The 12,399-nt window shown below is 42.9% G+C and overlaps 1 protein-coding gene across 1 annotated transcript in view; it reads left to right on the top strand.

Moving 5' to 3' along the window:
- The window catches only part of LOC124605636 (membrane-bound alkaline phosphatase-like), a 199,344-nt gene that overhangs the window by 128,405 nt on the left and 58,540 nt on the right, over positions 1–12,399 (top strand). The window contains exon 4 of the mRNA XM_047137454.1: positions 8,071–8,244. Within this exon, the coding sequence (XP_046993410.1) occupies positions 8,071–8,244 (174 nt within the window). The remainder of the gene's footprint in view (positions 1–8,070; positions 8,245–12,399) is intronic.

The following is a 12,399-nucleotide window of genomic DNA, read 5'->3' as shown; positions in this document are numbered from 1 at the left end:
CTTTCTTGGTTTACTTCCTGATTATTTGGAAGCATCTACTTCTTTAATAATTTTTCCATTCCAAGTTACATCTGTCATTGCTTTCTTTTCTCCTGGCGATTTTCATTATTTTAGTTTTTCTGAAGTTTATTTCAATGCAATCTTCTTTCATTTTTCTCTGTCAGGTTTTTAGTCGTTCTTCTAATTTTTGCTCATATCCTTCCTACTTTCTTATCAAACCCCTTCTGTTCTTTATAAGCCATTCTGTTTTGTCACATTCGCTAATAGTTTTGATCCGAGGCTCATCTGATTGTTGAAAACGAATGGGTCATCCACTACTGACTTGCTCGGCCTCTCGCAGCTTTACCAGAGCTCCATTGGCAGTTACTTATCGGGGTTCCTGACTCGCCACTAAAAATACAGGGTGTCCCTTACAGAATATTCAGTATTCAGTGATATTACAGGAACTGTAGGTCGAAGTAAGAAAGTTAAGTAAACGTCGGCTCTAAAATGTGCACCTTAAAAGCCATGATCACTTCTTCAACTTCGCTGCTGTGAAATACATTTTTTCTACTGAACTCCTCATAGCTCCTCATAGGTAAGTATTTTACAGCCCATGTGCACTAGACTTCGTTGCTTCGAGTGATCATTTCTGTCATATTCATGAATACTGGCTATTCCTTCTGGGACTCCCAGGGTATCTTTCATAGACCACCTGTGCATGGGCACCACAGTCTTGATGAATTGCATTTTCATTAGGCTGTTGGTTTAATTAAGTACATATTAAGCACTTGTAGCCACGTCGTTAAGACCATTTTGAGGCGCACGAATGTCTGTGAAGACATCTTCGTCACGGTACATAACAAAGCTCTTGCACCTTACATACACTCCTGGAAATGGAAAAAAGAACACATTGACACCGGTGTGTCAGACCCACCATACTTGCTCCGGACACTGCGAGAGGGCTGTACAAGCAATGATCACACGCACGGCACAGCGGACACACCAGGAACCGCGGTGTTGGCCGTCGAATGGCGCTAGCTGCGCAGCATTTGTGCACCGCCGCCGTCAGTGTCATCCAGTTTGCCGTGGCATACGGAGCTCCATCGCAGTCTTTAACACTGGTAGCATGCCGCGACAGCGTGGACGTGAACCGTATGTGCAGTTGACGGACTTTGAGCGAGGGCGTATAGTGGGCATGCGGGAGGCCGGGTGGACGTACCGCCGAATTGCTCAACACGTGGGGCGTGAGGTCTCCACAGTACATCGATGTTGTCGCCAGTGGTCGGCGGAAGGTGCACGTGCCCGTCGACCTGGGACCGGACCGCAGCGACGCACGGATGCACGCCAAGACCGTAGGATCCTACGCAGTGCCGTAGGGGACCGCACCGCCACTTCCCAGCAAATTAGGGACACTGTTGCTCCTGGGGTATCGGCGAGGACCATTCGCAACCGTCTCCATGAAGCTGGGCTACGGTCCCGCACACCGTTAGGCCGTCTTCCGCTCACGCCCCAACATCGTGCAGCCCGTCTCCAGTGGTGTCGCGACAGGCGTGAATGGAGGGACGAATGGAGACGTGTCGTCTTCAGCGATGAGAGTCGCTTCTGCCTTGGTGCCAATGATGGTCGTATGCGTGTTTGGCGCCGTGCAGGTGAGCGCCACAATCAGGACTGCATACGACCGAGGCACACAGGGCCAACACCCGGCATCATGGTGTGGGGAGCGATCTCCTACACTGGCCGTACACCACTGGTGATCGTCGAGGGGACACTGAATAGTGCACGGTACATCCAAACCGTCATCGAACCCATCGTTCTACCATTCCTAGACCGGCAAGGGAACTTGCTGTTCCAACAGGACAATGCACGTCCGCATGTATCCCGTGCCACCCAACGTGCTCTAGAAGGTGTAAGTCAACTACCCTGGCCAGCAAGATCTCCGGATCTGTCCCCCATTGAGCATGTTTGGGACTGGATGAAGCGTCGTCTCACGCGGTCTGCACGTCCAGCACGAACGCTGGTCCAACTGAGGCGCCAGGTGGAAATGGCATGGCAAGCCATTCCACAGGACTACATCCAGCATCTCTACGATCGTCTCCATGGGAGAATAGCAGCCTGCATTGCTGCGAAAGGTGGATATACACTGTACTAGTGCCGACATTGTGCATGCTCTGTTGCCTGTGTCTATGTGCCTGTGGTTCTGTCAGTGTGATCATGTGGTGTATCTGACCCCAGGAATGTGTCAATAAAGTTTCCCCTTCCTCGGACAATGAATTCACGGTGTTCTTATTTCAATTTCCAGGAGTGTATGTACACACGGTTTCGTCGTCGAAGGTCACAGCCTCGGAATTTGTATTCAGAAACCACTCATGCGCAACTGTTCATAGTCCAGCCTCACATGATCGCAAACAGCTGAGTATTTATGTGTGGTTCCTGAATACGTTTTTTTCCTGCGGTTACTGAAAACTGTTTACTTATGTTTCTTATACGCTGACAGCAGGTTTCCCTTCTTCCAGGTTTGCGTGTATTTTCTTTTCTTCCAACCAGTGCCGAAAAGACGTGGTGCTTTAAAATGAAGTAGCATTGGCACAGTAATCCGATAAAATTCTAACTACACGTTCGTTATTACTCCTGTTATTTCTGTTTTCGTGACAGATACCCAAGTTGGACAATGCTTTCTATTCTCCTTCTTTCGTGACTCTGCTGCAGATTGTCAACTAAAAGTTAACGGAAGTGGTTGAAACATGATGTCTAACCTAAAACATAATTATGACTTACCTAAATTTCATTCTGCACCATCATCATCAGTATTGTCTCCTACAGAGTGAGTGAACCAATGCCGACGTTTCTGCCACTTCTGAAATGCATCGTAGTTGTTTAGGCTGTAAGCAGTTCTTCTTTGAATTCCCTGTAGACTCCACGCGATGCTAGGTGTATTAACATCGACACAATCTTGCCACAAAATTCGCACCATTCGTTCTGACTTTAAATTCTTCGAACAGAATACATCACATACACTGTAGCATTTTTGCACGGTTATGTAACATCTTGGGCAGTGACCAGAAACAGATATCTCAGTATGTAAACATTTTATTGCGCGATGTGAATTGACAACCGACCGGAAGAGAAGTTAGTTGATATTCACTTCTTTCTGAAACGCCTACACCAGTCGTAAGTCTGTGAGTTACAGTCTGTTAGAGTTAGAATCATAAAAGAAAATGACATGTTAGAATAAGTCTATATTTTCAACTACCTCTTATGCTTAAGATGATGATGCGGAAATCACAAACGTGCTTACACATGTTACGTGCGATTAGCAGAACGCTCCGGAACAAAACCAGGTAATAGAAAGCATTAAAAGCTATAATAATGTGGCTGTATCCTTATTGCTATATTCATGAGAAGTAGGGAAAAATCCCGCGACCTGAAGCGCTAGGAATTAGACTTCTAAGAGCTTTGGCTGGATACGACTTAGGCCATCACAAGAGGAACACCAACATAAGGGAGAAACTCCATAACTCCAGCTTACAGGAAAAAGAGAAAAGATCCAACAGCATAGAAAGGAATGTTATGACCATCTACTACGTCTGTATCAAAGTTGTTTTTTATTTTTTTGAGTCAGCAGTCTTGAGATTGTGGCGGTCCGCCATGAATTCCTTTTCTGAGCCAAACTTTTCACCTCATTACGACACTGCAGCGCCGGTGTTATTTCGAGCTGTGATGCAGTGTTTCTTCGGACATGTATGCATGATTGAAAGAACGGGCACTGAGCAGACTACAGCCGTTATGAAATACATGAAATGTATTCGCAATAGCGAAGGTGTTATTTCGAGCTGTGATGCAGTGTTTCTTCGGACATGTATGCATGTTTGAAAGAACGGGCACTGAGCAGACTACAGCCGTTATGAAATACATGAAATGTATTCGCAATAGCGAATATGGACAGTCATCAGATGGATAATGGAATGGCAACAATGAAGATTTGTGCCAGACCGAGACACGAACCCGAATTTCCCTCTTTCCGAGAGCGGTCGCTTTACCGCCAGGCTGTCAGAGTACGTCTTACTTGCAGACCGTAACATCCATATGTAGACACGTAGTTGACGACATATGGGAGTTTGGGTTTGGCAGAGAGTCGTTCTCGGACAGCTAAATGGTAAGCCGACCGCTCTCGAAAAGAGGGAAATCCGAATTCGAGCTACGGTCTGGCACAAATTATCATTGTCGTCAATCCATTATACAGCTGAAGGTTGTCCATATATGTTGTAAGTGCGAATACATATCACGTTTCCGGAATGAAGTTTTCGCTCTGCAGCGGAGTGTGCGCTGATATGACTCTTCAACAAACTGATACGAAGTTTCATATATCACGTTTTTCATCTCAGCGTAGCACTTGTCACCTAAATCCTCAATTACTTGCTGGATGTACCCCAATCTCTGCATTCCTGTACCGTTGTTACCCTCTGTAACACCCTCTACTACCATGGAAGTTACTCGGTGATGTCTTAACGGATGTCCTATAATCCTGTCCTTTTCTCTTGTCAGTGTTGTCCAGGTATCCTTTCCTCGCCGATTCTGCGGAGAACCTCTTCACTGTGTACGATATCAGTCCACCTAATTTTCAACATTCTTCTGTAGCACCACGATTCAAATGCCTCGATTTTCTTCTCTTCCGGTTTTCCTACGGGCCATGACTCACTACAACACGATGTGCTCCAAAGTACATTCTCAGAAAATTCTTCCTCAAATTAAGACCTATTTTGATACTAGTAAACTTCGCTTTGGCACTATTATTTGCTGGATGTATTCCAATCTCGGTCTTCCTCTACAGTTTTTGCCTTCTATATCTCCCTTTACTACCATGGAAGTCATTCCCTGATGTCTTAATAGATGTCCTATCGTTCCATCCCTTCTCCTTGTCAGTGTTTTCCACATATTCCTTTCCTTTCCTCTCAGATTCTGCGCAGAACCTCCTCACCCCTCACCTTATCGGCCAACTAATTTTCAACAATCGTCTCTAGCACCACATCTCAAATGCTTCGAATCTCTTCTGTCCCGATTTTCCCACAGTCCATGTTTCACTAACATACATAGTTTTGCTCAAACGGACATCCTCAGAAATTTCTTCCTCAAATTAAGGCCTATGTTTAATACTAGTAGACTTCTCTCGACCAGGAATGCTCTTCTTGCCAGTGTTGGTCCGCCTTTCATGTCATCCCTTCTCCGTTTCTCATGGGTTATTTTGCTGCCTAAGTAGCAGAATTCCTTAAAGTCATCTGTTACGTGATTACCAGGCCTGATGTTAAGTTTCTCACTGTTTTTATTTCTGTTACTTCTAGTTACTTTCATCTTTCTTCGATTTACTCTCAATCCATATTCTGTACTCAATAGACTTTTCATTTCACCCAGCAGATACTGTAATCCCACTGTAATCAGCGAATATTAATCCCGACTGTCATTCACACTGAATTTCAATCCCTCTCCTGAAACATTCTTTTATTTCCGTCATTGCTTTTTCGACGTACAGCTTCCTAAGTAAGTTGCATTTCCTTTTTCCTGAATTTCCCTGAACATCTTTGTACTTCGTTCTTTCGTCGATCAGCCGCAGCATTTCTTCTGTTCCCTATAGTTTCCTCTGTTTCCTTACTTGTACATGTTTCTGTCCAACTTCTGTGATTTCCGTTTTTAGAGATTTCCATTCCTCTTCAGCAGTAGTGTCTATTGCGATATTCCTCATCGCAGTATCTATAGCCACAGAAAACTCCAAGCGTATCTCTTCATTCATTAGTACTTCTGTATTTCATTTCTCGGCGCATTGATTCTTCGTGACTAATATCTCAAACTTCAGCCTGTTGTTGATGATTATATATTTGTGATCAGAATCAATCTGCCCCTGGTTACGCCTTAAATCCATTAACTTATTACGGAATCTCTCTCCGACCATGACGTAATCTAACCGTATCTCCCGGCTCTTCCAAGTGTAAATTACCTCCTCCTCTTGTGATTCTTGAACAGAGTATTGGCTATTACTAACTTAAACTTCTTGCAGAACTCAATTAGTCTTTCTCCTCTATTATTCCTGGCACCAAGCCCACATTATCCCGTAACCCTTTATTCAACTCCTGCCCCTGCAACCGCATCCGAACTCCCCATGATCCTTAGATTTCCATATTCCTTTACTTACTGAATCACCCGTTCAATATCCTCATAATCTCTCTCTCTCTCTCTCTCTCTCTCTCTCTCTCTCTCTCTCTCCCCCTCTCCCTCTCTCTCCCCCTTTCTCCATTCTCTGCTCGCAACGCAGCATGTAGACCTGAACTATTGTTGTCGGTGTCGACTTGCTGTCGATTACGATGAGAAAAAAACCTATCACTGAACACAAAGTAACTCACTCTCTGCTCTAGCTTCGTATTTGTATGTAATCGTACTCCCGTTACGCCGTTTTCTGCTGCTGTTGATATTACCCTATACTCGTCTGGCCAGAAATCCTTGTCTTCATTCCATTACACTTCATTGACGCCCATCACATCTAGATTTGAGTTTAGTATCTCCATATTCAGATTTACTAGGTTATCTATCACGTTCAAATTTCTGACATTCCACGTGCGGTAGAACATCTTTTCGTAGCTTATTCAGTCTTTTTCTCGTGGTCACATCTCCCTTGGGAGTCCCGTCCAGGAGACCCGAAAAGAGGACTAGTCTAGAATCTTTCGCCAATGGGGAGATCATCATGACACTTTCTCAATCACACGACCGTGTCCTATGGGGATAAGTTATGTCTCTTTAATGCAGTGGTTCCCATTGATTTCTGCATCCTCATTCCTTTGATCACTGATTCTTCTGCTTTTGTTCCGTTTTCCACCTGAAGGGCAAGAGGCCCTGAATTTCTGTCCCCTCCTCCACCGTCTTTGATAAGGCCGGTGGCAGAATGAAGGTGACTTCTTATGCCGTAAGTGTTCGGCTTTCATTACTGAAGATTTTCATTCAAAATGTCAGCAGCGGCGTGGTTCGAACCCGAGAACGAGGACGTTTGATTGCTGATCAAAGACGCTACACCCAGACCACTTTTGGTATACCAAGCGAAACTCGTAACTAAAGACCCAGCGGTAGAAGGATAGACGGACCACGAAAATGATCGGATGATACGCTTTAAATTGTTTTGTTCCGGAAGAGGCAAAAATATGTAACCCTAAATTGTACATGATGATGATGATGATGATGATGATGATGATGTTTGTGTACGGTTTAAATGGCAGTCTCGTTGGTTTAAATTTTGGTTGTTTCTTAGCGCTTTTCCCAAGTCTGAAGCAAAACCTCGTACATACACGCAACCATTTCTGGTAAGCCACGGGAACGCGACAATGGGAATACCCTCACCAAAAACTAACCAAATAACTCTGTTATATTTTCCTAGTATTGTGGGCATGGGGACGATATGCAGTGTATAGTAGCTGAAGAAAACTTCTCAAGCCAAGACCACTAAAGACATTTTATTGGATGACTGCTTTCGGCAGAGCTATGCTGTCATCGGATCTGCAAGAGGATAAACAGAAATTGATAGTAAAAATAGTTTACAATCTTGGTATCGTAAATCGATAAATTGTCTTGTAACCATCCTATGGAATTATAACATTCCTTATCCCATAAAATATTACAAAATATTGTACACCGGTGGTGTAGTGATCGTCACAATTTTGGGAAGTGTATATGCAATGTGATATGACTTGCAACACTGATGGACAATATATAGTAATTTTTCGAAGCATAAGATATATTATAATTCGGTAGATCGTATTAAAAGACGATTTATGGAGTTTGTATATCATGGTTGTAAAGTATTTTTCCCATCAGTTTCTGGCCATGAACTTGCAGATCCGAGGAAGCGAGTTATCCAATAAAATGCCTTATTAGCGATCTTAGCTTGCGAAGATCGCACAACTCGTAGCCATTTCCAGCACTGATTGAAAGAGGATGTGTGGAGAGGCACCTACTACGAGTATTTCAGTGCACTGGTAATCAGGTGACCAACTGCACGCATGATTCAGATTTCGGGCTAGCACCTCCTATCTGACGTGAGTGTGTTTGTTTCAGACGTACTGCGTGGACGCGCAGGTGGCCGACTCGGCTTGCTCCTCGACTGCGTACCTGTGCGGCGTCAAGGCGAACACCGGCACCATGGGAGTCACGGCGGCCGTGCGCAGGGGCGACTGCCGCGCCCAGAACAATACCGCCAATCACGTCGACTCCATCCTCAAGTGGGCGCAGGTCAGCACCGGCTCTGCCATTAGCGCTGCAGCCCCACAAAGCAAACAGCGTCTTCCCTGATCGGCACGCGTCGTCTTTAATCTAAGGCGAAATGTTACTAGCAGCTGCGGGGTCACAACGCTTCAGCAGTAGCACCAGTTATTGTTACAGCAGTAGCACCAGTTTTTGTTAATACACAGGGTTAAGTTTTCCTCTCACGTGCTTCTGCCAAGAAGCCAGTCGTATACATATTGTCTTCTTTGTTTTACGGCCTCTTTTTCAGGGTAGCAGTTCTATAGTTAATACCGTATTTTGCGACTGTAATAAAAGTCTTATTAACATTAAACGTGCTTTGCTCTAATTTAAAGCATCTACGGTGGTCACTACAACAGCATGGTTTATCTTACAATTTTCGTTCGCTAAGTTCATGAACAGCGGCCACGTTATAATTTCGTGCTACAAACAGTATTAAATTATTACCTCTACATAGAGTTTCTTTTGTTTATGTAATTCTTAACCCGTAACTGGTACACCTATAAATTGTAACACATAAGGTACATCTGGGTCCTCGGGACCCACCCAAGTTTTGAGTATATTTTGGTAAAAAAAACACATTTAAATGAAATTTAAATATGAAACTTTTATTAATGTTTTGTTACTAATGTTTTAAAACCACATTCCTCATTTATGGTCATACCTTAAAGATGTTACAAAAAAGGACAATAAACTGCATAAAATACGAAATGTGAAAAATATACTTTTGGAAAGTCCTGCACATCAGTTACAAATAGTAAGATAGACAACTGAAACTTCACGTTTAAACACAAAATGTACTATGCTTCACAACAGTAAGCCAGAAGAAAAGTTCAAAATCAATATAAAAATTTCTGCAGGCACAACTTTTGGATAAATTTTAGTACATTTCTCAGCTAAATGACTATGTGATCTTTGAAAATAGCAGAAATTATGACAAAATATTAGGTTTCAATTATACAGCATCTTCACCAGTCCATTTCAGTTATTTCATTCATCCAGACTACCGAAACAGTTTGGACATAAAGCAGTGGAACATTCCAAACATAATGGTGTTCGACATCTGGCACACGCCCGGGATGCTTTCCTGTCTTTTTTAGATGGGCACACTGAGCATCTTTTCCTCTTCGATTTAGTAGCACCAGCTTCACTGTGAACCTGGGATGTTCCTGATGCCTTGGAGGGGGTCATGCCTAGAATATCACAAATGGAATTTCGGATATCTTTTCTCAAAAATGGAGAATCCAATCTTCTTTTCATACAATCACTTATGAGTTGTGTACCTAGTTCAATGAGGAATTCTCTGCGTGTCACATCATCAGTATCTTCTTTCCCATGGTACAAAACAAAAGCATTTACACCTGCTATATCTAGCATAGTGTAGAAGACTGCCATAGGCCACCGCCTTGTTCTTCTAGAAGTCGTGTAATTATGCGTCTTTTCGTCAAGTGCGTCAACTCCACCTTTTGTTTTATTGTAGTCATGGATTATTTCAGGCTTATTTTCCACCATACATTCTCCATGGTGCATTGTCGATATCAGGTTGACAACCTTGTTCTTTTTGGGGACGTGTGAAAGTATTGTTACAGAACCAGAGTATCCGTAGATTGAAGAAGACACATTTCTGCCCTTTGCTGTTGAAAAGCTTGGTGGTAGCTCAGCCTTGTTCTTTCTCATGGTGCCAATATAAGTCAAATTACAGTTCGACAACTCATTGACCAACTCCACACTTGAGAACCAGTTGTCCCCTGTCACATTTCTGTTACTTCCCTTGATTGGTTCAACCAACCGCATGACAACAGCTGTTGGTAAGAGGACACGGCGCGGGATGGCTACAGCTGATTTTCCCGAATATATCTCTGCATTCAAACAGTAGTGCATTTTGGCATCAGCTAGAATAAATATTTTTATACCGTATTTCCGTGGCTTGGATGGAATGTACATCCTAAATGGACATCTACCACGGAATCCTACAAGCATTTCGTCAACAGTGACGTACTCTCCGACTGAATAGTTTTCTTGACAAGCTTCTATCAATGAATTGAAGAGCCAAGAGATGTGGTACAGTTTATCTGTGAGTTTCCTTGCGTCACGGGTTGCTGCATCATCAAAACGAAGGCAACGTAATAAAAACAGCAAACGTTTCAAGGGCATAGTTGCCCTAAAAATTGGTCTACCAGTGCCGTTTGTAGCATATAAACCATTCAGATCTTCGTTGTTTGACTTGAAGGCTCCCCACAAATAACAAAGACCTATGACAGCTTTTATTTCAGTACTGTCTGTTAGATTTGAAAAAGAATTCTTTTTTGACTCAGGTGGCAATGACATAATCTTTTCATTGGTTCTGAGTACTACCTCTGCAATCATTTCTTTGCTGAAAAGTAGTTCCCAAAATGCTAGAGGGGTCTTTTCTGTTACCTGTCTAGCTGCATTACGTATGCCAGGAAAGTGAATTGGAGCAATGATGTTGGTTTGAGAGGTTCTTCCACGTATGCTGGGTGTTGTTGACCACTTGAATCTGTTTCTTCCATAGATATAATTAGTTCCAGATTGTTCGTTGTTACTGTCTCCATCATCACTTTCATCACTTCCAGTTTCATGTTCACTAATTTCATAGTCACTGTCGCTTCCACTTATGTCTTCAATATCACTGTCCAATGGTTCGTTCAGATTATCTGTAGTATCTTCCTCGCTCATTTTTCTGAAGCACTACACCGTAAATCCAAGATACCGGAAATAATGCCACGAAAAGAAAACTTTCACTAACGGTACACCTGGGTCCACGGGACCCGATCACCTTTATAGAAACAAAACTAACAAAGAAACGCCTGCAACAATGTTGTGGGCTGGTAGCCAGTTGATTGTTAGGAGAGTACAGGGAGAGGGAAGTCAGTGCTACCACACACATCACGGAGCTGGAAAAAAGAAATTTCGCTCGGGTCCCTGGGACCCAGGTGTACCAGTTACGGGTTAAAGTTCTTCTTGTCATGCGCTAGAGCTTTAAATGGTACAAATTACATTTTCATTCTCAAGTGTTGTACGTTCAATGCCATTTCGTGAAGTCTGTTTTGATTGCTGGTGGCTGCGTCTGCGTTCTCTCTCTCTCAAATGGTTCAAATGGCTCTGAGCACCATGGGACTTAACATCCGAGGTCGTCAGTCCCCTAAAACTTACAACTCTCTCTCTCTCTCTTTCTCTCTCTCTCTCTCTCTCTCTGTGTGTGTGTGTGTGTGTGTGTGTGTGTGTGTGTGTGTGTGTGTTTTAGATAGTAGATTAAAAACCGTGACTCCTGGATACCACAAAATAGAAGGTGTTTGTTTTCCATTATTAGCTTTTGGATTTGGAAGTAATAACTTTTACACACACACACACACACACACACACACACACACACACAGAGAGAGAGACAGACGAACAGCAATAGCAGACGCTCCCATTACAAATATAACAGAACAAAGAACACGAAATAGCGAGATGGCAGTGGGCCTACAAAACTGAGAAACGGAAATATGTTTTCCGTCAGTGAAAGTGCTATGTGCGATAGTTCAACACTGTGTAAAGAACGTCAAGATTACTCTAAGAAACAAGAAAATTGTGTGTAATGATAACATTTTAATACTGTTAGTATTATTAAATGATATTGCTCTGGTCATGATCCTAGAAAACAAAATCATAAGAAAAACCTACTCTTCTAGTGGGCACTGAAAGGGATTTATTTTAAAGAAAAAAATCACTTGGTCTTAGAACTTATTACAGTGGCAAAAAACGGTATTAACCTACACAACTTGTAAGTGAAACGTATCTGCGCTTTTTAGTGCGTTGAACACTATGTACTACCTACCACATTCTATTTTTTTGCGTCAACTTCATTTTATTTACTTTGGCGAACTGCCTTCGTAGTGTCTTAAAAGCCAACAGTAGCGTAGCAGCTATACTTGTACTCCGTACATAGACTGATTAAGTAAATGTTATGGTCCTTGGATTGTAGACGAGCAATGATTAAAGATAGACAATGACTGCACTAATTGCGGATGAATTCATGGGTCACGCAAGAAATGATTTCCAAGATGGAGGAGAGAAGAAAATTGAAAAACAAGAACACTGAAGATACAAGAAAGATATACCGAAGGTTAAATAACGAAC

This window comes from Schistocerca americana, chromosome 3 (genome assembly GCF_021461395.2).
Source record: "Schistocerca americana isolate TAMUIC-IGC-003095 chromosome 3, iqSchAmer2.1, whole genome shotgun sequence".
Classification (NCBI taxonomy): Eukaryota; Metazoa; Arthropoda; class Insecta; order Orthoptera; family Acrididae; genus Schistocerca; species Schistocerca americana.
Note: the sequence above shows the minus strand (reverse complement) of the source record. Positions and strands in the feature narration are given on the sequence as shown.